General features: G+C 41.4%; 1 protein-coding gene across 4 annotated transcripts in view; it reads right to left on the bottom strand.

Annotated features, from left to right (window-relative positions):
• Positions 1–27954, bottom strand: part of ASAP1 (ArfGAP with SH3 domain, ankyrin repeat and PH domain 1) — a 395945-nt gene that overhangs the window by 79592 nt on the left and 288399 nt on the right. For all 4 annotated transcript variants that reach the window (XM_077944032.1, XM_077944031.1, XM_015145993.3 and 1 more), the window contains 4 exons: positions 10521–10608; positions 7858–7906; positions 2140–2303; positions 162–295 (listed from right to left, as the gene is read on the bottom strand). In XM_077944032.1, the coding sequence (XP_077800158.1) occupies positions 162–295; positions 2140–2303; positions 7858–7906; positions 10521–10608 (435 nt within the window). The remainder of the gene's footprint in view (positions 1–161; positions 296–2139; positions 2304–7857; positions 7907–10520; positions 10609–27954) is intronic.

The raw sequence follows: 27954 nt of genomic DNA on the forward strand, positions 1-27954 counted from the left end.
ACACCACAAAAGTTACTTTTTAAACATCTATGCAAACTCACAAAATTCAGGAATTATATAATTCTTTGTACTTGGCAGACACATAAAAAAAATCCAAAATAATATAATAAAATTACTCATGACAATATCATCATTCTTCCCAAGTATAGGTCACTACTTACCAAGAGTTCAGAAGTTCCTAATTTGTCTAGTTCCAAAGACTGAATGCGAGAAATATGAACCCCCATTTCCCTATGGATGCCAGAACATTCTATACAGGTCAAAATACCCAAGTTGGTTGAAAGCCAGGTGGGTTCTGTGGAAAGAATTTTGAAGACAATGAAACTAAAAGACATCTAATTTTAGTGTGCTAACTACAGAGGAAGCTAAAACAATAGTACAAATTGTTAAGAACTATGAAAGAAAGACTTAAATAGAAGAAATGGACTCTTGAGGTTTAGCCTAGGGGCTACAATAAAAGTTTCCCTTTGATACTGAATTGAAAACAAAATTAAGCACTTTATCCTTGTGAAAATGTGAGAAAGGCTTTTCTTAAGAGATTCTATGCAACACCTTCAGGCCTGTGAGAGAGATTCCCTCACTGCCACTATCACCTCTGACAGTGATGGATTGAAGGTCTATTAAGTACTGCTCATAGGGGAATGGATTCTATAGCCATCATTAACCTCCAAGTTGCAACTAACGTTAATCCAACAGTTTTTGGTCATGGCCTCCCCATGAGCACCTCTTAGTAATAAGACAGCTGTAAATACTGAACGCCAAATGTTTCTTTCAGTGACCTAAGGCCTTTTTTTCTACAACCTCCAATGGCCCTAGAACAGTGGGAACTATTACTTCTATGTTAGCCAAATCTTCAGGTGTCTCTCTGGGTCAAGCGTCTTCCTGATTGGTCAATGCCTGAGAGTTTACTACCTGCCTGCCATTTCCTGACAATATGTGTGTCACTATCATACATGTACACAATAATGGCGAAAATCTGAGACTTCTCTCAGAGGTGCTTATGGCTTCTTGTGTAGAAAATCCAGTTTCACAAGTAAAACAGTAAAAAAAGTATATCATAGTGCTTAAGAATACCAGGTTTGCACCCTTGTTGTGACTCCTACTAGCTGTGTGACCTTATGTAAGTCATTCAACCTCTTTGAGTACCAGTTTCCTCATCTGTAAAATGGGAACATTGGCATCTTGCTCACAGGGGTTCTGCAAGGATTCACTGAGATAAGCAAAACACCTAGCATGATTCTCAGTACAGTGAGAATACTCAATGTTAGCTGTTGCCAATACATAGGTAATATAGAGATATTTGAAAATAAAAGTTTGGGAGAAGATGACTTCAATGTGATATAGAGGTTAGGGAGGATGTGGCTGAGTAGGAAGGAATGAAAATCATGTACCACATGTCAGTTGATTTCACATGTACCATTTTCTTTTCTTTTTTTTTTTTTTTTTTTTGAGACAGTCTCGCTCTGTCCCTCAGGCTAGAGTGCAATGGTGCAATTTTGGCTCACTGCAACCTCTGCCTCCCGGGTTGAAATGATTCTTCTACCTTATCCTTCTGAATAGCTGGGATTACAGGTGCCCCCCACCTCACCCAGCTAGTTTTTGAATTTTTAATAGCGATGGGGTTTCACCATGTTGCCCAGGCTGGTCTCAAACTCCTGACCTCAAGTGATCCACCCACCTCAGCCTCCCAAAGTGCTGGGATTACAGGCGTGAGCCACCGTGCCATAGCAAGAGGTTTATTGACCCATTTTTTTAGGATAAGGAAACTATGAATCAGAATAGTAAAGGGACTCAATGTGAGATTGTCCAGGCTGTGAGCGGCAACAGTGATACAAAATGTGGACTCCACACCCCCTACTCTCTCCATAACGTCTATGGTGCTTATATATCTGGACCTAATAGGAAAGGTCGTATTTTGGCAGTGACATCTAGGAGAGCAAGAGGGGGCTTTACAGGTAGAGAAAACAGCATAGATAAAAGCAGCTCAGCGGTAGGAAAAATTACTTTGGGAATACGTGTTTTATGTGTGTATGTGAGTGTGTCCACAGGGGTTAAGGTTTTGCAATAAGTAGATCATTTTATGTTCTACAGGAAGAGAAAGGATGTTGTAAATGATCATTCAAATATGGAGATAAAAACCTGATGAGCCACAATCGCAGCAAATGTCATTCCCTGGGAGCCGCTGGACATCCTCAATAATGGCTTTTGTCAGGTCTTCCAGGCTGTTCTCTCCCGCACTCTGTTCTCCACGGAAGGCCATGGTTAGGGCCTCTTCTTTGCTGTTTGTCAATACTGATATCCATCTGTTGGCAAAAACATAAGAAGAAAAAGGCCTTTATAAGAGCGTGGCCTTTTTTTTTTTTTTTCTTTTTGGCACTGCAAAAAAAAAAAAAAAAAATCTACTTTTGTCAAGTAATTCCAAAAGAGAAGCCCCCTTCCAAAATAGCAATAAAGTGATGAAAAACAAAGACATCAAACTTGAAGGAAGATGAGAGTTAAAGAATGGAAAGCAATACATAGGGGAAAATGAGAGAGATGAGAGGAGCAGACGAGAAAAGTAAAAAATCAATATAACTGAGGACTTGAACGAATATACAAGGAGACTGCATTTCTGTGTGGGCATACTGAATAAAGGGAATGTTGGAATGGAGAGGACTCAGTGAGGGACCTATCCAATGCAAGGATGAGAAAGAAAGAATGAGAAATGGAGAGAGGCCAGGAAAAGGAGTTTAGCAAAAGGTGTATGTTTTCTGCAAGTCCATGTCAGTGGGGACACTTAACAGTGAAAGTGAAGGGATATTTCATTAGCAGCCATAAAAACTTATACTTACAAAAAAGGCATATTAACATGGAAACATGATGACATTTATAGTATTAAATGAAGACTGCAGATTATTTACTTATATACAGTATGACTAACATATGTCCCAAACAAAATAACCCTTTGTTACTACAATAACCTAAAAATCCAACAACAGGGAGTTGATTAATAAGGCATGAAATAACCACAAAGCAGAACAGTTAAGTAGGCATTAAAGTGTACATCTTCAAATAATTTTTGGGTGACACTGGATAAATGCTCATAATATAGTGTTTTGTGAAATCAACAACAAAAAAACCTATTATATGATTGATATGGTTTGGATTTGTTTCCCCACCCAAATCTCATCTTGAATTGTAATCCCCATAATCCCCACGTGTCTGGGCAGAGACCACTGTGGGAGGTGATCAAGGCGGCAGTTTCCCCCATGCTGTTCTCATGATAGTGAGTGCGTTGAGATCTGATGGTTTTATAAGGGGCTCTTCCCTCTTTGCTCCACACACTTCTCTCTCCTCATGCCATGTGAAGAAAGACGTGTTTGCTGCCCTTCCACCATAATTGTAAGTCTCCTGAGGCCTCCCCAGTCATGTGGAACTGTGAGTCAATTAAACTTCTTTCCTTTATAAATTACCCAGTCTAGGGTGTTTCTTTATAGCAGGGTGAGAACGGACTAATATAACGATATAATCCCATATTTAAATATATGTATGTATTAAAGGCTAAAAGGAATTTCACCAATATGTCAATAGTGGTTGTTTCTGAGTGATTTTCTATAGAAAACAACTGATAGAGTAATTGCTCGACTTTGTGCCTTTCTCTAATTTTTCAAAACTATAATGAGCTTGTATTACTTTCATGAATGAGAAAAAAGCCAAATTTATTTCTTAAGAAGAAAATAAAAAACATTTCCAAACCACTGTTAATTTTTTAAGTTACTACATAGACAGCTAATGTTTATTCTCAACAGACAATACAGAGGTTCAGAACTGAGTCTCTCATTTTTTTGTATATCGCTGAATGAAATGGATATGAAACAAAGCACTATACAAAAGACTTTGAATAAGCAATAGTGAGAGCATAATAATTAAAAACCAAATTATGTTTTTGGAGTATTTGAACAATGCAAGTCACACCTTTGACTCTAGGTGGCGCTCACTTTCACTATGTTGGGAGAAATACACATATCACAGCTTAACTTCCACTGTGATGCAGAAAACTGAACATTTCAAAACCAACGGTCTAGGAATTCACATGCAGAAGGAATGGGGGGATTTTATACCTTTCAGAATATTAAAACAGTATTTTTATATCAGTTAGTTTGATGTTAGAAACTAGAAATTGTTTTGTTAAAAACAAATCAAGAACCTGGGTTCAACAGGACTGACCACTGCATTTTATCAGCGGCACTGTTACTGGATTTTTCACATGACTGCAAAGCCTCTATTATGCTTTCCTCAGGCATTATAGCATTTGGCTAACATTGGCCAGTATCTACTATGTACCAAATACTTACAATTTTTAACATATAAATTGAACAGCCCAAATTTGAAATCCAAAACAGTTGTGGTCCCAAGCATTTCAAATAAGGGATACACAACCTGTAGAGTCTTCCAACATGCCTCTAAGTTAGGGTTTATAATACTTTATAGATGAGGAAACTGAAGTTATATGACTTGCCTAAGGTCCTAGCCTGGATTGTGTCAGACCAGATGGGAATAAGAAAACACTTCTGTTGATTCACTTTTTCAGAGTTCCTTCCATTTGCCTCTTTACTCAGGAGCTCATGACAAATAAATAAAGAAGTTTGTCATGATAATCAGAAAAAGTATATTTAAAGGATAATTTTCTAGAGAAAATAATTCAAATTTGGTGGAAAGAAATGGCTAAATTTCAAAAGGACCAAGAATCACAGTGATAATTTGTGACAACATTTTTTAACTTTTAAATTATTTTCAAGTAAGCATACTCAAAAGCATAAAGAATGAATAACTGTATTTTAATACTTTAAAAGTAGTTTTGAGTTTTATAAGATAAAAAATAACTTGGCACTGTCCTAAGGGCTTTACATATCTTATCCTCTCAAAATTCTGCAATCGAGGTACATAATAGCATCTTACTGATGAGAAGCCTGAAGCCAGATGATCTGCCTAAGGTTAAAAAATCACTAACCACCGTAGTGCATGTATGTAGTCCCAGCTACTGGGGAGGCTGAAGCGGGAAGATCACTCCAGCCTAGGAGTTCAAGTCCAGCCTGGGCAACAGAGAGAGATCTCGTTTAAAAAAAGCCACGCTCACACCTGTAATCCCAGCACTTTGGGAGGCTGAGGCGGGCAAATCATGAGGTCAGGAGATCGAGACCATCCTGGCTAACATGGTGAAACCTCATCTCTACTAAAAAATACAAAAAAATTAGCCAGGCGTGGTGGCGGGCCCCTGTAGTCCCAGGTACCCGCGAGGCTGAGGCAGCAGAATTGCTTGAACCTGGGAGACACAGGTTGCAGTGAGTCGAGATCGCGCCACTGCACTCCAGCCTGGGCGACAGAGCGAGACTCCAGCCAAGAAAAAAAAAAAAAGCCAGTAGCCAGCAGGCCTGGACAAGAAGCCAAATGAGTCTAACATGCATCTGCTCTTTGTGAACTTTCCTCAGTGAGAATAAATTTTTTCATTCAATTTCATCGAACACTTTCATATGAAAAATAAACTCAGTGACGCAGCAAAACTGCCTCTATGTAACCTGGAGGTAAGTGAAGAACTAAGGCTTCCCTCGGGGGCATGTGCTTTCTTTGTGGATTGCCATTACCTCCTACAGCACCAAAACAAAGTTCCCCTCTCACCACCAGCAACCAAAGAGAAAGCAGGCCGGGCACTGTAGCTCACGCCTGTAATCCCAGCACTTTGTGGGACCGAGGTGGGAGGATGGCTTGAGCTCAGGAGTTTGAGGCCAGCCTGGGTAACAGCAGCAAGACCTCATGGCTACCAAAAAAAAAAAAAAAAACAAAAAGCAAACATTAGCTGGGAGTGGTGATGTATGCTTGTAGCACTAGCTACTTCGAAGGCTGAAACAGGAGGATCACCTGAGCCTGGGAGACTGAGGCTGCAGCTGAGCTATAATCATGCCACTGCACTCCAGCATGTGGGACAGAGTGAAACCTTGTCTCCAAAACAAAACTGCAAAGTGCAAAATGTACAACTTCAGGATGGGCCACGTAATCCTTTTACTGAAAAATGTTAAGTCTCATGGGCAGGAAACGAATCTCTAACAAAACTGGGACTGAATTACCTGTTAAGTCCTAAGAGTAAATAAAATATTGAAGGCCTGAGTTTCAGTCATAAGGGAAAACAAAGTGGTTGTGTTCCCTGCCTCACCCAAATTACTCACCTGTGTTCCACTTAGGGTTTTGAGAAAGGGAAATGAGGAGGAGAGAATGAAATCAGATAAGGAGAAACAATATTCCAAGGTGACTGTGGAATTCTGTCTGGGTTCAAATCCTAGCTTACCGGACTGTTACCATGTGCACATTATGCCTCTGTTTCCTCATCTGCAAACTAGGGACAAAAGTCCCTACTTTCTGGGGTTGTGAGGATTAATAAGACATGAAGTGCATTTAGCACATAACATCTCAATAACTATTACCCATTTTTATTATAAATAGTACCTCTCTCTGAATCTGTGGGTGGAGGGCCAGGCCTCTGACTTCTTCCTTTCTCATTGACTTCTAGTCACCTTTCAGTCCACCAACTCTATACCCATAACACCAAGTCATCAATCACTTCCTTCCAATTCCATCCTGTTTCTGTGCCATCAGAGCCTCCTGCCTGGAGCATACAGTATTTACAACCCTCTTCTACGTTCATGAGCCAGTTCAGGCTTACCTTCCTCTTGGAAGTCATCTCTGAGCAACAACCCCAGGAAGCCAGGAGGGTGTGTGTCCCGAGTCTATTCCTCCAGCACATGGCCTCCTCTGCCCTTACTCTTAGCACCTGCACTATGTCGCACCTATGACAGCCTCCTGCAGTAGAGATGCAGTTCCTTCAGGCCAGGGGCTCCGTCTAATTTAATGTTGTATTCTCAAGGCTTTGCATAGTCTTGGCATACAGCTGGCATTCATTAAATATTCAAATAATGAATGGCTAATTAGACCTTTCTCATTTTCCTTTGTCTTTCTACCTTCTCTCTCAGTTTTCTTTCCCCACCCTGTTCCTCCCACCTCCGTATCTTTTCTACCCATATTCTCTTCTCTTTCTGATCCTTTATCATTTCTCTTGCCCACTTTAACAAAAACATCCCTCTCCCAAGCAGCTGAGATTTGTAATAGTCACACACTGCCTTTTTCAGTCTAGGCAGGCTACAGGAAAGACGAGGGAATAAAGACGGCTCAGGACCAGGGCTAGTGTTTTAAAAAAGGGGCTAGGGACTATCTAAGGTTGCATACCTGGTCAGGTAAGTGCAAAACTCCAACCCAGGAGTATGTGATACCAACCTGGTCCTTCCCACTGTATCAAGTTCCTTTTTATTGACTCTGTTCACCCCAGTGAAAGGCACAGGCCAGTGTTCCTTACTTCAGGGCCCGGCTCTCCTGCTCCTCCTACAGTAATGGTCAAGTGTCCAGGTAGGCTGGCTGATATGTTTGGCCACCAAAAACTGAGCAAAGGCCCTTCCTGAGGGCAGGGGATGTGATTAAAAGACGCATAAGGCACGGTCCTTGTCCTCAAAAAGCCCTTGGTCTCTAGACGGCTGCAGACATGCACCACAGGATCACAGAAGGGTATGAAGAGACCACGGGCAGACAGTAGGGAGCTATAACCCCAGAGAGGGTGAGGCTTGAGCAGAATCTTGCAGGAGGTACCAGAACTTATTGAGTAGACAAGAGGGAGAACCACAGACAGAGAAAAGCAACATGGCCCACAGGCAAGAAAGAAGCATGGAGCCACCAGGCAAGGTTCTTACAAATGAAAAGAAAATGTTAATGTATATTATAAAGAGAGAGGTGCTTTTTCAATCCAAGGCATTGCATCTTTATTTCAAAACTACTTACGCTACATAATCCTGCTCATCTTCCGCCTGAAAGTGATATGTTCTATTATCTAAAACAAAAAAAAAGAAAAATAAGTGAAACCTTAGAAAGCAGGGTACTTTCAAGTATAACACAGATTTAAGTTCCTGGAAAGAAAACCAACCCAGTAAAAGTAGAACTTTAATATTATTTTAGTTTTACACCATTATGTACCAGGTGCCTTGTGTATATTATTGCTAATCTTCACAAAAGCCCTATCTGTTTCTCATTTTACAGACAAACTGAGGCTCCAAGAGGTTCAGTGACTTACACAAGGTCACACAGCAATAAAACAGCTACATGATTCATTCTGTCAAGATTATTTTTCTTAAGTGCAACAAGAATACAATGAAATAACCACAAATACCATGCAAACATCTGACACTGCTTTTGAATAAACAGTGAGGAGAGGGGAAGGTTCTATTTGATCCAAATGGATTTCTATGACAAACTGGAGAGTGACAGCTAATTCAGTACTTTCTGTTTCATTTTCAACTCAACTATTACTGTTCTTTTTTTTTTTTTTTTAAATCCTCCTTTTCAGAAATGATTCATTTACTGTTCCCCATGTGTTCTGAGACTTAACCACGGGGTAGCCCCAATATCCCCGACACTAGGAATACTATGCCCCAGATGTTGGGGCTGCTCTCTGGTTGAATCAGGTTGCAGGAAGAAAGGCTCAATCTCTGCTATCCATGTAAGGGAAGGAGTGGCCTAACTTGGATACTCTGGGCAGGGTGTACATGAGGGAAGCTCTTTCTCAATATATTCAGGTCAAACTAACACATCCTGAGCACCTCCTGTGTGACTAGGCTAGGCAATCACACCCTTTATCTCCCCTGGAGAGAGAGACAGTGTGTATGTCAAAGAACACGCCATGCTTAATATTACAGCTCATGACTGTCATCCTAACACTTTGGGAGGTCAAGGCAGGAGGACTGCTTAAGCCTAGGAGTTTGAGACCAGCCTCAGCAACATACAGATCCTGCCTCTACAAAAAAATTAAAAATTAGCCAGATGCGGTGGCATGCACCTGTAGTCCCAGCTACCTGGGAGGCTGAAGCAGAAGGATCACTTGAGACCAGGAGGTGAGGCTGCAGTGAGCTGTGACTGAACCACTGCACTCCAGCCTGGGTGACACAGTGAGGCCTTGTCTCAAAAAAACAAAAACAAAAACAAAAACAAAACCCCAAAACAAAACAAAACAAAAAAGAACATGCCATGGGTGGCAGTGCCTGAGAGCTTTGGCTGAATCTCTGCTTTATTGCTGTGTGATCTTCTTTAGGTCACTGAACCTCTTGGAGTCTCAGTTTTTTCTTCTCTAAAATGGAAAACTGATAGGGCTTTCGTGAGGATTAGCAATAATGTATATAAGGTACCTGGCATGTAATAGATGCTCTATAACTGACAACTATTATTAATAACCTATAGATTCTCATAACTAGGGATTCTTGGCTTTTTGAAGTCATAAAATAATTCAAAATTTTCATATTTGTTTCTCATCAATAACTCAAGAAATCTCTTGGTAATGAAAATCACAGGGAATCTAAACTTCATACAGATAGATGCTGCAGAAGGCAGCTTTGACTACACCTAAAGAGCCTCATGACTGATTTTATCTTTTGGGTCAGGACTGTTCACACAACTGCATCAGAAGGGTTTCAAAGGGCAGGAAAATATTTCTGTGCTTCTATATATAGGTCATCCACTTTGGCTGTGGGTCTGCCTTGCTGGGCTGTGACAGAGAAGGAAGGATACTTAAGATTAGTGTTGCAGGATTTCAGGATATTCATGAGAGTCACTTCATTGGCACTGTCATCCTCTCTTTACAAAGAGGTGTCCTCTCAGCTACAGTGTGGGTCGGTAAGCATACCCATGGGAACCAGTACAAGCACAGGTAGCTGGCCTAGAGGAACATCTCCCCCCAACTCTTTACACACTGTGAGGGCACAGGCTATAACCGGCTGTGGCGTGGGTCGCTCATTACACTCTCTCATCACAGGAGAAGAGCAAACTCTGAACCATGAAGTAGAAGGGTGACAGGGTGCAGTGCCATCAATTCATGGAGGTTGAAGGCAGTTCTGCTTGGAAGCAAGGAAATGATTTTTCCTTTAAGAGTTAGATTTTGCAGGGATATAACTCTGGGCAAATGTGTTGTACAGATATAAGGCACATCTGCATTCCCAAGTCTACATCTGTGCTTCTTAACCACAGGTACACATTACAATCACCTCAATCACCTAGAAGCTTTTTTTTTTTTTTAAACTACGTCTGGGCCTTATACCAACAACTATAACTCAGTAGATCTAAGACAGAAAATGGGAATACACTTAGAAACATCTGTCCAAGAGGATAAAGCTGTGTACTCACAGTCCAGCATTGGTCTAGTTCAATGTACAAATCCTAGATTCTATTCTATTGCTGGTCAGATCTGACACTGCTATGCCTTGTCAACTGCCAAGTAGGCTCAGTGGAAATTAAGAGACCTGGGGCATCTTTCTAGAGCAGCGCATGCAGGAATAACAAGAAACTGTTCCAATGCCAACTCTGAGGAGTCCCGCTTGGAAAGCTGCTGACCTGGAGAATGGAAATGTGTAGGTGTCAGAAGCCACGATAACCAACTCAGAGAGAGAAAAAGGACTCACGTGATATCAGGTCAAAAGATTTTTTGTCTTCGGCATTAGGTTTTACTTGGCAGGTGAGAAGGTTCAACTTAGCTGGTTGCCTGTTAGACTGGAAAAAAAGAGAAAATAGAGAAGTTATATACAGCTCCACTCTCTTGTCTGCAGGTTCAGTGCCCTGCAGGGCAGGTATGCAGTTCACAAGGCCTGCTCAGTGATACAAAAATACATTTTCAGCAATGAAGAAACAGACATCTGAGCATTGTTCCAAGTTTGCTGCAAGAAGACAACAGATCTGTAGGTTTCTGCCCTCAAATATAAGCTGGTAAGTTTAGTACAGTTTTATTTATCCCACTTGAATTCTGAATCTCATTAAAGATGGAAAATAATTAGGTGTCCTACTAAATGTCTTTAAACTGTGCATAAATATCCTGGTGATTTTTCAGAAGAGAATAAAAAATAATCCACCTCACTTCCAATGAACAGTGGGCATGGTCCATGGAAATGCACCTTTCTGGAACCTACACATACCTAAGCACCAACAGTTGGCACTTTTAATGCTGTATCTTACTGTGAAACGTAGCTAAGCTATATTTCATTTATTCATTCAAAACGACCCCAGTAATCAATCATCCCCAAATTGATCTCCCAGGTATCCATGGATTCAACAAATTTTGGTTGTGATGCAAAATTTACATTACTTCTCTCAGAAGTACAATGACAATTACTACCTGTGAGGCAATGCTTAATGAACCCCAATATCTAGAGAGAGAGAAAATTTGATAAGGATTTCATATAACTTATCAGCAAATCTCTTGGTCACACATATAAAACAGACCCTACAGTATCTAGATAGTCACGCTAACTTAGGAATCTCACCACATATTCACACTGGTCAAAACACTCTCCTGCCTGCCCATGTCCAAGGTCACATGCTGGACAATGGCTGATACTAGGATCCCTCCTTCCTGCAGAAGCTGACCAAGGAATGAAATGTTTGAGTGCCTGGGCTGGGCTGTGCTCGAACACAAGAAGCCTGGAGAAATAAGCAATGAAACTCTTTAGTTGGATCTATGTCTCTGTTTCAATTGAGAGCTGTGGTTCTGAAAATCCTAGTACCAGGAGCATCTCCAGCTGAGGAATTAAAATTTTTAGGGAAAAGAGAGGGGGAGGGAGTTAGAGACAAGTCACATCGGTAAGCCTGAAACAACAGAGATGGCATACAAACAAGACAACTTCAATGACACACTGCTACCTCTCTTAAATAATAGGCATTAAACAATTTCTATTTATCTTCCTGTGTTCGCTGGACCATTTTTCAAGATCTTTCTCCCTCTATGATTTCAATGAGATTACACACAGAAAACAATGCCCTTTGTCACGTATCTATCTGTTCCAAAGCAAACTGCTTTGGGGGAGGAAGTAAGAGACCCCAGGGGATTCCGTGTTCAGTGCATGTACCTTTGATTTAGAAATGGAACCAGAAGTCAAGTACAAGAGAATTTTGCCTAAGAGGAAACACTGCTTGGGAAGATTCCTATACTCCAGAACTTGTCACCAAACCTAGAAGGGGAGGCAGGAGCTTGTGGGCCTGCAAATTTTTCTTAGAAAATAGCTGAAGAGCCGGATGAGGTGGCTCAGGCCTGTAATCCCAGCACTTTGAAAGGCTGAGGTGGGCAGATCACCTGAGGTCGGGAGTTTGAGACCAGCCTGACCAACATGGAGAAACACTGTCTCTACTAAAAATATAAAATTAGCCCAGTGTGGTGGCGGGCACCTGTAATCCCAGCTACTCGGGAGGCTGAGGCAGGAGAATCGCTTGAACTTGGGAGGTGGAGGTTACAGTGAGCAAGACAGCAGCACTGCACTCCAGCCTGGGCAACAAGAGCAAAACTCCATCTCAAAAAAAAACCAAAACAGCTGAAGTTTGGGTTGCTAAAGGCCTCAGACTCCAAAATCAGAATCTGCAGCCACAAAGCAGGCTTAGCTCACTGTAAAAACAACTGTTAGTTCTACATCTCATCTTTTTGGATGTTGATAAAATTACTGACTTTCTCATATAAATGACAACAGCATATGACCACCTGAAAAGGCAGCGACCCAGTTAATGGTAAGGACAACTCTTGCTATGTTATTATGTTCCAATTTGGAAACCACATTTAAAGAAGGATGCAGAAAAGCTTGGGGAGATGAAGAGATGATTAAAAGGGTGGAAAATGGAAACTCTGAAAGTGAGTTAGAGGTGTTATTTAGTACAGAGGAGGGAAAGCTAGGGGGTGACTTAATGACCATCTTCAAGTATATGCAGGTTGTTACTGGGAAGGTTGGGCAGCTGTTTTCCATTAGCTCAGATGAAAAGAAATGCACTCCAATTGTAGAAGATGATTTGGGCCAGACATAAGGAAGAACTTCCCAAGCTTAAGTTGATTATGCATAGTAAGAGGTTTCAGGTTTTGTAAGTAGGGAAGGACTGCCTTTGAAAAATGTAATAATTTTTAAGCTGACCAGGCGTGGTGGCTTGTGCCTGTACTCCTAGCACTTTGGGAGGCTGAGGCAGGCGGATCACTTGAGGCCTGGGGTTTCAGACCAGCCTGGATAACGTGGCGAAACCCCGTCTCTACTAAAAATACAAAACTTAGCTAAGCATGACGGTGCATGCCTGTAATCCCAGCTACTCAGGAGGCTGAGGCAGGAGGATCACTTGAGCCTGAAAGGTGGAGGTGTAGTAAGCCAAAGTCACGCCATTGCACTCCAGCCTGGGCAACAGGGCGACAGAGCAAGACTCCGTCTCAAAAAAAAAAAAAAAAATTAGTACTTTTTAGACACTATTCACATTTGAACGTGACAGAAGGTTAACTTTATTTTTTAATTCTCCCAAAATCTAGGTTTCTGCGGTGTTTCTGAACAATCTTACCAACAGATACAACCAAGAGTAGATATAAATCTTAACAACAAAAAACAAAAAACAAAAAACCATACACTCAGCTGAGTATTAACTGCATTCAGGCAAGTTAAACAGCACCATTTACCTCTCATTTCTTTCTTTTTCTTTCTCCTTTTTGTTTTTATTGAGATAGGGTCTCGCTTTGTCGCCCAGGCTAGAGTGCAGTGGGGTGATCATTGATCACTGCAGTCTCAACCTCCTAGCCTCAAGTGATCCTCCCACCTCAGCCTCCCAAGTAGCTCGGACTATGGATGCACACCATCACACCTTTTTTTTTTTTTTTTGGTATTTTTTGTGGAGACAGTTTCTCTCCATGTTGCCTAGGCTGCTCTTAAACTCCTGAGCTCAAGCGATCTGTGTGCCTCAGCTGGGATTACAGGCGTGAGGCACCATGCTGGCCTCAGGTCTCACTCTCATTTCTTTCTTTAAAAAAAAAAAAAAAAAAAACTTTTAGGTTTGGGAGTATATGTGAATGTTTATTATGTAGGTAAACATAGGGGTTTGTTGTACATATTATTTTATCACCCAGGTATTAGGCCAAGTACTCAATAGTTACCTTTTCTGCTCCTTTCCCTCATCCCACCCTCCTCACCTCTCATTTCTAAGCAAGGACTATTTCAAAGTATTTTGCTGATAAGTAATTTATACCGTTTAAGTCATTCCATGATTGACCCACAACTTCAATGGTGATGACGTATGATGTTTATTCTCTTAGAAGTGTGTCAAATCTACTAGACCGACTTTTGCTATGTTAACATGAACCACATTTGACATAGGCACATCTTGCCTACCCATAGTGTTCTTCTCCAAACTAAGCTGCCAGTGAGGCACTTGACAAATGGCCATCATCCCAAATGTGACTTTGAGGAGCCAAGTATGCATAAGTTTTGACTATCTAAGCAGCTGACATACCCAGTGCTGACTGAGTCCATGAATACCAGAGGGGAGTGGTATGTTCCACAGAAGTCCAAAAACCAAGGCATTTGAAGCACAGAAATCACTACAGTAATAATTGTAACTTCAGATGTTTGTATAACTTTCCAAAATTTCAAAGCATCTTCTTGACATTCAGTACTAATTTATAGGTATATTGATTAAAGATGGTATAATCTTTCTTGGGATTTCAGCAGACTAAAAGTGAAACTGAATGATTTACTCTGGGCTACACCACAGTGGAACAGTTTAGGAAATGCTTTCATATTGTTTAAGTACAGGAGAGAAAAAAGAAAACAAAACAGAAGAGAGACTCTGCAAATGTCTATGTTTCTACTGAGTCCTTGCTGTTGATTCCCATTCTGCTCAGAATAAACACACATCAGCGCCATGACCTCCAGGCACCAACTGCACGCCCCTTCTCGCACTCAGCTCCTGTCACTCTGAGTTGTTCTTTGGCTGAGGAGGGGCACTGGTCCCTCCTGCTGCTCACACTCTCCTGCAGGCCCTCTAGGACTCTCATCAATCAGCACCTCCTTAGAGCGGGCGGTACCTGGCCTGACCACCTCCCTATGATGTTCCATTCTTATACACTCTGCTGTATTTTCTTTCTGGCTCTTATCACTCCTTATTTGCTTCCTGTCTTCCTTCTCACTGAGGACACACACATTTTTCTCATTAAAATGTGTTTGGCACACATCAGGTACTAGCAATATCACGGCTCATGGCAGCCTTGACCTCCCAGGTTCAACTTATTGACCTACCTTGGCCTTCCTAGTAACCGGTACTATATGTGCATGGTACTATATGTGCACGCCACCACATGAGGCTAATTTAAAAAATACGTATTTTTTAGAGACAGGATCTCACTCTGTTGCCCAGGCTGGAATGCAGTGGTGCAATCATGGCTCACTGCAGCCTTGAACTCTTGGGCTCAAGGCATCCTCCTGCCTCAGCCTTCCAAGTAGCTGGGACTACAGGCATGCCTCACCATGCCTGACTAATTTTTAAAATTTTTGTAGAGACGGGGTCTTGCTTTGTTGCCCAGGCTGGTCTTAAACTCCTGGCCTCAAGTGATCCTCCTGCCTCGGCCTCTCAAAGTGCTGGGATTATAGCCATGTACCACTGTGCCCAGCCCTCAATAAATACTTACTAAATTAATGACTACATTCCAGGCATTTTATGTCATATGCTATCTCATGTACTACCTACCCTAAAGAGGGAAGTCTTTAGTTTCTTTTACTAAGTGAAGAAATGAAGGCACAGAGAGGTTAAGTAACATTCCTAAGCTCTCCCGGTGAGGAAATGGTTTGGATGGGTCAGAGCCCCCACTACTTCTCTTCTGCGTTCACTCTGCAGTCCAGCCTGGAAAGAAAGTAATCTGATATAGCTTGGGGAGTAACAGCTGGATGCCCAGCATACAAGAACATTTCCTCCTGATTACAGTAAGGGTTAGACGTCAATGAAGCAAAAGCTCCAAAGATTAATTTCTATTTTAATATCTTCTTGGGTTATATGATTCTCCTCTAAGTACTTACTTTCATAATTGGGAAAAAGAGAAATTTTAGAAACCACTTTGAAATTCCTACTTACTCATTCATCATATATTTATTAAGCCTCTACCACATTCCAAACACATCTGAAAAACACACGGTCCATGACATTAAAAATCTGTGGAAACAGACCTGACTGCGTATGGGGCCCAGGGAGCCCAGGGACCTGAGCTCAAGGGTGTGCACCAAAGAGGCAGGCAAGGTTCCACACAGGCAGCCTTAACCTTCAGAGAGGACTTGGAGGAGGGAACACGGACAAGCTGGGAAGCGTGAGGAGCAGGTCCAAAGGTCTGGGGCATAGGAGGGGATAAGCTGCAGGAGGTGACACTGAGCACACAGGAAGGGAGATTCTGCATGTGACACTAAAAAACTCACATTCCCATCCACGACTCTGGCAATCTACTAGAGAAAATGGAGTGACCAGTTAGATCTGCATTTCATGGGGATGGTGGTGGGAGAGGTAGAGGAGGCAGAGAGAGGCTGAGAGAGTAAGGAAGATAAGCAATGAAATGAGGAGGGCCTGATTTAGAGCTATGTACAGTAGTGGTGCTGGTGGCCAGAGGCTTAAGACAGCTAGAAAAGGAGGCTTTTAATGCATCATTCCACAAGTAACCTTTACCTAGTATGTGAATTACTCAGTCCAGGAACTTGAATGGTGAGTGGAGGGAGGAACACGTTGTTCCTGAAGGGTCTCTTGAGCAGCATCTCTGTCAAAAGCTACATGAGCTTCTGTAAATATTGTTATGACACGTTTCAAAACTGACGATTCTACAACTCTGTTCCTTCAAACTCTGAGGCTTGTCCTTTTATAGGTTTTACTTCTCATTAAAATAAAACACATTCATAGAAGAAAATGAGACAGAGATAGTACAAAGAAGAAACCAAACATTAGTTGTTAATCTCACTTTTACATGCAGCAATAATCACTGTTAATACCTTAATTTTACCAAGATGTGTGTGTCTTTTTTTTTTTTTTTGACATATGTTGGTTCAACTTGTATATACTGTTTTGTAAACTGTTTTTCCCAATTAACAATATACACAGATGTCTTCATTTTACACCCCCTCCCCCACACACCCTCAGACAAAAGGAAAACCTATTCAAGTTTCTGATTTTTGAAAATGTTTCAATCAGGAAAGCTCTGGGTACATTTCATGGAGAGAAGTGATGAAGATATCCCTCTGACATAATAAAAAGTAGATGTTCAGCTAGGAAAATCATCAAACGTGTAAGTAGAAATGCATGCAGAAACAGAATACATTAATTCCAATTAATGTTTCTGTGTTTCCTAAAAGAAAATAAACACCGCAAATTTGTCTTTAGACAGCTTAGTGTGCATCATGGTTCCAGTGTTGTTGCTGGAAGTGTAAAGTTGTTAGCACAGGCATATTTCTCAGTTAGCAGAAAACAGCTGCTACTGGAATTAGTACCCAGAAATGAAATTATTTCCTCCCATCATCTTACTGAATTGCTCTGCTTTACAAACAAGAAGTGAACATAATTAAGTACTTGGAAAATAGGCCTGACCCATCCAGGATGAGGCTGACGAGTGGAGAGAGGTAAAAATGACAAAGCTCTCTTCACTTCCTATGCTAGTGCCTGAAAGCAGAGCTGCTCAGACCATTACGGTCATTTCAAAGTTTTCATTCAATAAATATTTAGACACCTACTGTGCCCTACAGGGACATACATTTTTGGCATACGATCAATAACCTCAACAACCCCCTGGCAAGAAATTAAGGTACCTGCTGAACACTTACCACTGCAGAGAGATCTTATCTCCAGAATTTTAGCAATCAAGACTATTGGCTTTTGACCTTCCAGACAGATAAAAAGGTAACAGTTTTTTAAAAAACTGAGCACCTAAACTGCTAGGTACATTATATGAATTCTATTATTTAATTTTTGCAATGACTCTGTGAGTTAGGTACTGTTCCCAAACCCATTTCATAAATGAGGTAACCAAGGATCAGGAAGGTGAAGTAAACTAACCTATGTTTCACAAAAAATAAATGCCAAAGCTGAATTCTGAACAAATCTCTTCTCACTTATCACACTGTTTCTGTCAAGACAAGCCCTTGGAAAACTTACAAAGTCAGTCAAAATATGGCTTTACTGTTTTGCCTTTTCTGGTTCTTACTGCCCTTAAATGGCCAGTTCCCTCATTTTCCCTCCAGATGCACGTTCCAAACCCCAAACTTACTACTCTGTGGCCAAAACTAAAGCTCTCACATCCCTTGCATGATCCTTCAGACAGCGAAGAAGATAAGTAGCGATTATCTAACGGAAGTAATTCATTCTAGAGTGGATGACTGAATTCCCTTAACCCTCCCAATCATTTTATTAATTTTTTTGTCAAACATTTATCACTGTATCTCCCAACCATTTTAATAAAAGGACTCATTTCCAGTTGGCATGTATATGTGATAAAGAAATATTTGAAAGGCCGGGCGCGGTGGCTCAAGCCTGTAATCCCAGCACTTTGGGAGGCCGAGGCGGGCGGATCACAAGGTCAGGAGACCGAGACCACAGTGAAACCCCGTCTCTACTAAAAAAATACAAAAAAAAAAAAATTAGCTGGGCGCGGTGGCGGGCGCCTGTAGTCCCAGCTACTCAGGAGGCTGAGGCAGGAGAATGGCGGGAACCCGGGAGGCGGAGCTTGCAGTGAGCCGAGATCGCGCCACTGCACTCCAGCCTGGGCAACAGCGTGAGACTCCGTCTCAAAAAAAAAAAAAAAAAAAAGAAATATTTGAAAACGGAGATCTCCAAGAAAATGTCTTTTCTTGCAGCCAGGAATCTGTTACCTTACTTTTGAGAGGATGTTCCACTCAAATCAACATTAAACAATCAATGCTACAATGCAAATAGAAAAAAAGAGCTTACTGGGGCTCCTGCTAAGACGCAGGGCTGATGTTACTATATCCAATGAATGTGCTAGTCATCCACGCAGACACTTCTGCAAATACATACTGAGTACCTACTATTTGATAGTATATAGAGTTTGGGCCAGTACAGGAAGAATTTTTAAATTCACATTTCCTATTTAACTACAGTGGCCACTTTATGTCATGTTTTCCAACAACGGTACATAAAACAAAAACCTTTGGAATATTTGTATAAAATGCATTAATTTGATAGTAAAACATCTGAGTTGTGTGTGTGTGTGTGTTTTTTTTTTTTTTTTTTTTACGGAGTCTCACTCTGTTGCCCTGTTGCCCAGGCTGGAGTGCAGTGGCGTGATCTTGGCTCACTGCAACGTCCACCTCCTGGGTTCAAGTGATTCTCCTGCCTCAGCCTCTCAAGTAGCTGGGATTACACGCACGTGTCACCACACCCGGCTACTTTTTTGTATTTTTAGTAGAGATGGGGTTTCACCACGTTAGTCAGGCTGTTCTTGAACTCATGACCTTGTGAATGGCTGAGACAAAATGTGTTTGAGGCTTTTATCAGCCTCACACAGAAAGGGCAGTCTTTAAAGCAAGGGCATCATCATGTTGATGAGAACACAGCATTTACTCATGCCGGGCTCCATGCCATGTGTTTTACATATACTTGCTCACTTAATTCTCATAACCACCCTACAACTAAGTACCACTATTATTACTATTTGAGAGATGAGGAAAATAAGGCACCAAAAGGTTAACTCTGCCTTAAGGTCACAGCTATTAACAACAGAACATTAGGTCAAAGTAAAACTTTTTTTTTTTTTTTTGAGATGGGGTCTTTACTCTGTCGCCCAGAGTGGGTACGGTGGTGTGATCTCGGCTCATTGCAACCTCTGCCTCCTGGGCTTCAGTGATCCTCCGGCCTCAGCCTCCCAAGGAGCTGGTATAACAGGCGTGCACCACCACACCTGGCTAAGTTTTGTGTTTTTTTTTTTTTTTTTTTCTGTAGAGATGGCGTTTTGCCATGTAGCCCAGGCTGGTCTCGAAGTCCTGGGCTTAAGCCTCAGACTCCCAAAGTGCTGGGATTACAGGTGAGAGCCAATGTACCTGGCCTAAAACATTTTTAAGAAATCTATTATTTCTTATATTAGGAATGTGGGCAGGAAGTAACATGACAGCTGATGTCAAACTGCAGGTTCCTTGGTTTCATAGACTCAAATTTGTAAATCAAGACTTTAAAAAAGCCTTTTTACCCCTTAGTAAAAGTAAAAAAAAAAACTTTTTACCCCTTAACATATACCTTCGTATATGCTAAGAACCAACAGCATATACTGCAACCAAATGGTCACACTTTATAAATTTCTGGGCTCTAAATTAATGAGGTTTTATTCTACTCACTTGTCTACTAGAATTAGAATCACACTGGAAGCATGCAAAATAACACACACTGTGTCAGACCTCCAAGGCAAGGTTTAAAAACCTCAATCCTCACAAGCTGTGAGTCCTGTGGTTTTGATCTGTAACCTCTTCTATATTTTAATTCTTCAATTTTGTCCTCCCTTCTTCATTTATGGAACACGTTCCTCGAAGGAGTTTCTACTAATCTCTGTTCAACATGAAAGCCAGAGAGATTTATTTGGCAGGTCCTCAAATCCTAGGCAGTATCAGTACCACGACACCCTTGCTATTCCAGAGGATTTGCCAGACTTAAAAATCAAAAGTGCATTGCTTGCTGTCTGCTGAAGCCCAAATGAGAAACTGCTACAAAACACCTGACTTTAATGGAGCCGCATGCTGGGAACCGAGGTTTCTTCCAGTTTGGAGGCAATGTAATACTCTGTTGATTTGGAAAAGGAATTTATTCATACTTTAAGGTACATGGTAGAGTGGAGGGAAAAGTCTGATTTTGGAGGCAATCAGATCTGGGTTTGAGTCTAGGCCCAGGCACACATTAATACTGCCATGAGCAAGTATCGTGGCTTTTCTGAGTCTCATGCTATCTCACCACGATGAGGGAAAACAATGCCATCTCTGCTGTGATAATGAACTAGGCAATGCTTGATAAATGTCTGGTGCTACACTTCCAAATGGGAGGCAGAAGAGGCTCTGGACTTTACCTTCTTGGGTTCATATCTGGCTCTAGCACTTAATGTGACTTTCAGGCTTCCTCCTCTTAAAAAAGGAGATTAACAGCTACTTCCTTGTGAAGGTGTTATGAAAGTTAAAAAAGAAAACATATGTAAAGTATCTAGCATGTAATGAGTGTTCAACAAATGTCACCTACTTTTATTTTGAGACAGGGTCTTGCTCTGTCACCCACCCAGGCTAAGTGCAATGGCATAATCATGGATCACTGCTGCCTCGACCTCCCACTTTCAATCCTCCTGCCTCAGCCTCCTGAGTAGCTGGGATTACAGGCATGTGCCACCACACACAGCCTTTTTTTTTTTTTTTGGTAGAGACAAGGTCTTGCTACAATGCCCAGGCTGGTCTCAAACTCCTGGACTCAAGTGATCCTCCTGCCTCGGACTCCCAAAGTGTTGTTGGGATTACAGGTGTGAGCCGCTGCACCTGGACAACTATCTTTATAATTACTAATTATTCCCAGAATATCTCCTCTGATGGTGTCCACATAACTGATACATAAAATTCTATTACTATAATTTTCCCTTTAGATTAAAGCAGTATTCCTTGTTAAAATGCAATCACCTCTGGGAGAGTTTCCCAATAAGTCACTAAGGTTCAAATAGAACATCAGATCCTGTCTAAGGTGGAAGCTCTACGGAAGTAAACTGAATGGGCATGGGCAACAGGCAGCGTGAGGAGGAGAAGAGGAGTCTAGGGCACACAACCCTGATGAATGTGAAGACACAGAGCATGCAAACAGAGGGACTCCAGGCACACAGGGGAGAATCAGAAAAGAGGTGAAAGAACTCAGTAACTGCGCACTTAAAACACTGAGACTGGCTTTGAAAGAAGCTTAGACCTGCCCACTGCTCTGACTTTACTGTTTCATTTACTAAAAGGGTACTGAACTAGAAGAAAGAGGTGGTAAGAACTGACTTCAAACTGGCTTACGTTCTGAGGTCCACAATCCAGTTCACAAAGTTGACAAATATCACTATCACTGGCTTCAGATTTCTGAGTAACACACCTCTATTCTAGCCTCTCTATATTTTAACAGTAGCAAACAATGGTGGAAGGACTCAGAGGGTCTCTGCTTTGGCTAAAGTTGAAGTTACCCGGTTAGCAATACTTGGGCTTCATCTCTAGATCAGTTAAATCGAAATCTCTGAGGGTGGAACCAGGTGATTCCAATGTACCGTCACGGATGAGAATCACTGGATTCATGTGGCCAATTGCAGCCCCCTCTAATCACCTGCAATGGTTCATTCAGATGCAAGTGATGAGAGTTTTCATTTGCAATCAACTATATACTGATGCTTCTAATATGTAATCTTGTGACTCGAATAGTGAAAAGAAGAACCTCCACCAGGATTCAAATAGAGTAAACGTATCTGCTGCATGTATTATTTTGAAGAACGACCTGTAAGACTTCAGCAGATATATTTCTAAACTTATATTTTATAGAACTTGAACTTGGGAAGCCCTCTGGTAAACATTTGTCTTCAGGTTCTGCATTTGCAATGTGGAAGACAAAGATATTCCACAGTGACCCTTAGTTCTGGAAACAGCGCAGCTTATTGTCATATGTCCAAATAACATTTTCTATACTGGAACAACTACATTTCTTTTGCCAGGGAACATGGCTGTGGAGAAGGTTCAACACCAGTGCCCTTGGACCTGCGGTTGCACTCCTTTTATTAGAGACACGGTCCTGCTATTTTGTCCAGGCTGGAGTGCAGTGGCTATTCACAGGTGCAATCATCACACACTGCAGCCTTGAACTCCTAGCCTCAAGTGACCCACTGGCCTCAGTCTCCCAAGTACCTTGGACTACAGGTGCACACAACCATGCCCCACTTGCAGATGTATTTTGAATTTTGTTCAGGAAAGTTAACATCTGGTCTTTTGTTTAAAAAAGCGAAGTGATGTTTGTGAATTCTGGTATCCAGAATATGTACATATCAACAGCTTTCAAAGAGTGTCTTATTTGAACCTCTGAACTCTTCACAGAGGGTATGGAAAGTGATATCATTTCCACCCTTATTCAATTCTCTTAGGTCCCACGAACATACTGTCCAGTCTCGTGATTTTGGCCCATTCTCTTCCCTCTAGTGGGGCTGCTCCTTGCCTAGCTTTATGCTAAACTATCAGAAAAGCCTTCCCTGACGACACTAAAGTAGCTGCTTTGTTTTCCATTACAACCTGCTGCTCACTTCTTTTATGGGACTTATCCTTTGTTTATTCCAAGCTCCAGGAGGGCAGGGGCCACTAATTCATCACTGCTTCAATAGTACCTAGCCTAGAAAGGAATAAAAAAATTTTAATGGGCAGGACGCGGTGGCTCACACCTGTAATCCCAGCACTTTGGGAGGCCGAAGTGGGCGGATCACGATGTCAGAAGATCGAGACCATCCTGGCTAACATAGTGAAACCCTGACTCTACTAAAAATACAAAAAATTAGCCGGGCGTGGTGGCGGGCACCTGTATTCCCAGCTACTTGGGAGGCTGAGAAAGGAGGATGGTGTGAACCTGGGAGGTGGAGCTTTCAGTGAGCTGAGATTGCACCACTGCACTCTAGCCTGGGTGACAGAGTGAGACTCCGTCTCAAAAAAAAAAAAAAAAGTTATGGGTAAATTATGCCCATTTTATATCTGAGGAAAAACAAGGCTCCAAAGGCTTAAGTTACTTATCCAAGGTCCTACAGTGTTTTTTTCAGGGGTTTGAGCCTGGGTTTAACTGGTTCCAAAGTTCACTCTTTTACAACTGACAGTGCTGTTTTCTAATCTGCTGGAGGGAAGAAAAATATTCTCATTCTCTTTTTAGTGACAATGAGGGTAAAGATGTGGAATCAGAGGACAGCCCAGGACAGCTCTGAAGGTCAGTCACAGAAAACAAGGTTACTGAATACATTGCAAAGAAGAGAGCAATCCATTTTGCAGGTCTCTTCCTGTTTCCTGTATATGCTTTCAGTGCTTCTTTTAAAGCCCTGGCAGCTGAATGTTATCTTCAGGGCTCTGGATAGGGCAATAGAACAACAGACTTTAGATCCAAAGATCCAAAGGAAAGGGAGAAGAGACACATCCAATTCTTGCTTTAGTGAAATGCCATGGAGGTGACAGAGCTGCTGTTAATCCCTAACAGGCAGAAATTAAATTTCTATGAGAGAAGAGGTACCCCAAATGGGCTCTGTAAAGTACACTGAGCAGTAATGAAAATAGCAATACAAAAGAATTCCAACGGCCAGGTGCAGCAGCTCACGTCTGTAATCCCAGAACTTTGGGAAGCTGAGGTGGGCGGATCACTTGAAGTCAGGAATTCCAGACCAGCCAGGCCAACGTGGTGAAACCCCATCTCTACTAAAAAATTAGCTGGCTGTGAGCGGCGCATGTCTGTAGTCTGAGCTACTCAGGAGGCTGTGACATGAGAATTGCTTGAGCCCAGTGAGCCAAGATGGTGCCACTGCACTCCAGCCTGGGCAACAAAGGGAAATGCTGTCTCAAAAAAAAAAAAAAAAAAAAAAAAGAATTCCAATAAACCACAGTTTAAAATGGAAATAGTTATACATTAGAGAAGTAGTAATAATAATAGCTGACATTTATTGAGCACTAATTCTGCCCTACATTCTGTTCTAATTATTTACAATCAATAAACTCATTTAATCTTTACAATCACTTACGAATTAGGCCTTATTAATATCCCCATTTTATTTAGATGGAAAATCCTCACTAGAGATTCAGTGTCAGGGTTGAAATTCAAGTCTAGGCAGTCTGGCTCCAGGGTTTCATATGCTGTAACCCTACCTCAGCTCCCTGAGATGACAACAGCTACTAAGTTTAAGGAACACTTATTGAGGTCCAGGTTCTACAAAGTTTTAAATGCATCATCTTACTTAATTCTCACAACATGGAAGACAGGTACAGTTATTCTGTTTTACAAATGAGTAGTATGAGTTAAGTAGCTTAATAAAAGGCACATACAATAAGATGCTGAATGGGCATTTACTGCAGATGGACTCAAAAGGATGAGGTCTGACTCTCCCTCTGTTTAAAATGATCAGCCCATCAAGCAGGTGGACACACACATATTATCCACCTAAGAGGTGGAACATCTAAAGAGGCCAGCTGGATTTCCAACCCTTTTGAGTAAAACACCAGACCTTAATGAACTTCTGTGGGCTATTAAAAATACTGTTGGTGTTGGCTGATTGAGAAAAAAGTGACTATAAATTTAATAATTGCTGTAAGTGTTAATCATAAGGGCATCTGAAGACATCTGAAAGATGTAATACATTATTTAGGCAGTTTCAGATTCAAATATAAATTCTTAGAATACTTGCATTATCTTCATGACTAGTACCCCTCCTCCTCCCTTCCTGGAATTCCTTACAGCCTTCTCTACCCTAAGACCCCTGACTAATTCAAGGAGTATCAAGGTAAGGCCAAGGTAAGGAGTTCCACTGCAAAGAACTGTTATTCACGAAACTTTCAAAGACCTAACAACAATCTGGCATCTGAGGAAAAAAACCCTATGATACAGGAGAAAGAGTATAGGCTTTAAGCCTGGAAAACCGGTCCAGCTATTTACAAACTTCATGACCCTTAGCATGAGATTTAACCTCTCTGAGCTTCAACTATAAAATGCAGTCTCATTAGAAAAGTATTCACTGAGCACTAAGTACATGTCAGGCAATATGTTAGGTATTGAAAATTCAAAGCTGAGTAAGATGAGGTCCCTGCCTCCTAGGAACTTCCAGTATGGTGGGAAATGAAGATCGTGATCCTATCTTGTAGGGCCATCTTGAAGATGAAGTGCAGGGTGCATTCTAAGTGCTCCACAAATGGTAGTTCTCTTTCTTTTTACAACCCATTATTTAAACAGAATGTGACACTGTGGTTAATAAATTCAGGGAGCAGGGTTTTTGAAGAACATAGCTGCTTGTATTTTTGAAATTGATTTTTCAAGATTACTACAATAAATATGTCAACTATAATTCCTATACTTTCTGTTGTAATTTGTTTTATGATATTTATTTATATTATAATGCTTTTAGTTAGAAAAAGCAAATAATTCAAAACTATAGAAATTAAAGTAGTTTAGTGGCTTCATATAAGCTTTATACTTAAGTTTTGAGGCTGACTAAAAAATTGTTTTCTTGAGACAGGGCTTGGCTCTGTCACCCAGGTTGGAGTGCAGTGGTGCAATCTTGGCTCACTGCGGCCTCTGCCTCCCAGGTTCAAGCAATCCTTCCACTTCACAGCCTCCCAAGTAGCTGGGACTACAGGTGTACACCATCATGCTCAGCTAATTTTTGCCTTTTTTTTTTTTTTTTTGTAGAGATGGGGTTTCACCATGTTGCCCAGGCTGGTCTCGAACTCCTGGGCTCAAGTGATCCACCTGTCTCAGCCTCCCAAATTGAGCATGAGCCACCATGCCTGGCCTGAGGCTAAGTGAAATGTTTGCCCAAGATTTGCTGGAACTGGTATTTTGAAATGAAAGCATCTTATACTACGTTTAGAACATACTAGATAGTTCATAGTTGGAAGCTGCTATCATTAATATTACTACTGTTATAGCAAATTCAGAGATTCACACTGAATTTGGTTCCCACAGTGCTGCATTACTTTGAATAGTCAGTAAAAAAAACTTATGTCTTAACAGATACACGAAAAGCAAAGAATTTATGAATGAAATCTTCTAAGGATGGGCTGCCAATTTTTCAGGTGTACACAGAAACGTATTTCTCCTTAGAATAGTAAGCTGGGGAGATGAATCACCTCTGGTGCAGACCTTGCTTGGGTGGCCAAGCCAACAAACCCTGCACCATTAATCTAAATGAGTACTTGGCCCTCTCCTGAATCACTTTGATAAGAACAATTTGCAAAGGTGACACTGATGAGGGCCTTCAAACCAAAGAATTTTCATGTGTCCCAAACACCTCAAGTTTTCTGACAACAAAGGCTCTTCTCCCCACTTTTTCAAAGAAGCCCTTTATGTTTTTCTCAGAAAACTGCTGGCCTTGATTTTCAACCTAATTCTAATCAATGGTGTTTGCAAAGTCAGGAAAAGCCAGCTAAAACTGGCTAGAGACCTTTTTGTGGGAGCAGCAATGTGATTATGAGTGATGTAACTGGCAGCAAAAAAGGTCTGGGCCAAAGCCAATGAAAAGTGGGGAATAGAATAGCAAAAACAGCAGGAGAGAATCAGAAGTTAGGAGAGTAAGCCATTTCCCTCCAGGCTGCTCTGGGGGCAGGAGAGTGCTAATGTTTGTAGCAGGAGGGTCTGCTTGTCAACAGATTTCAGTATTGTCAGCAACATCCAATAAACTAACAGTGACAGCACTAATAACTGTTAACAGAATGGCCACACATGGCATGTCATCTCACTGAATCCTCATATAATCTTTATGCGTTAAATATTTTTCTCAAGGTCACAAAATAAATGGCAAAGTTGGCATTTAGACTCAAATCAGACAGATGCCATAGTCCATTATCTTAGCCACTAAACAAAGTGGGTGATGTGAGACTTGTTAATTCGAGCCTTAAGAATGCATATAAACAGTTCGTTTGGCCATAACAACGTGTTTTGGCAGGAATAAAAACAGGAGGCGAAAGGGAACTTATTTTATTTTTAGTACATTTCCCAAGGTCATATAACTACTAAGCAGTGCCACTGATTCACTTCATCAACTATATGATCTCCCATCACTCTGCACTGCCTCCCACAGCAGATTCCTAAGAAAAGCAAACAGATACAACATGATAAAGCCATTATATAACTTCTCAAAATGCCTAGTGAGGACTGTTACAGCCTGACAAATCCAAGGGGAGAGCTGTGCAGCAGAAGGTAGAGAGTTAGGGTACACATGGTAACTCTGGCCAGGTGCAGTGGCTCATGCCTGTAATCCCAGCACTTTGGGAGGCCGAGGTGGGTGGATCACTTAAGCCCAGGAGTTCGAGACCAGCCTGGGCAACATAGCAAAACCCCTGTCTCCACAAAAAAATACCAAAATTAGCT

This window comes from Macaca mulatta, chromosome 8, assembly GCF_049350105.2.
Source record: "Macaca mulatta isolate MMU2019108-1 chromosome 8, T2T-MMU8v2.0, whole genome shotgun sequence".
NCBI lineage: Eukaryota > Metazoa > Chordata > Mammalia > Primates > Cercopithecidae > Macaca > Macaca mulatta.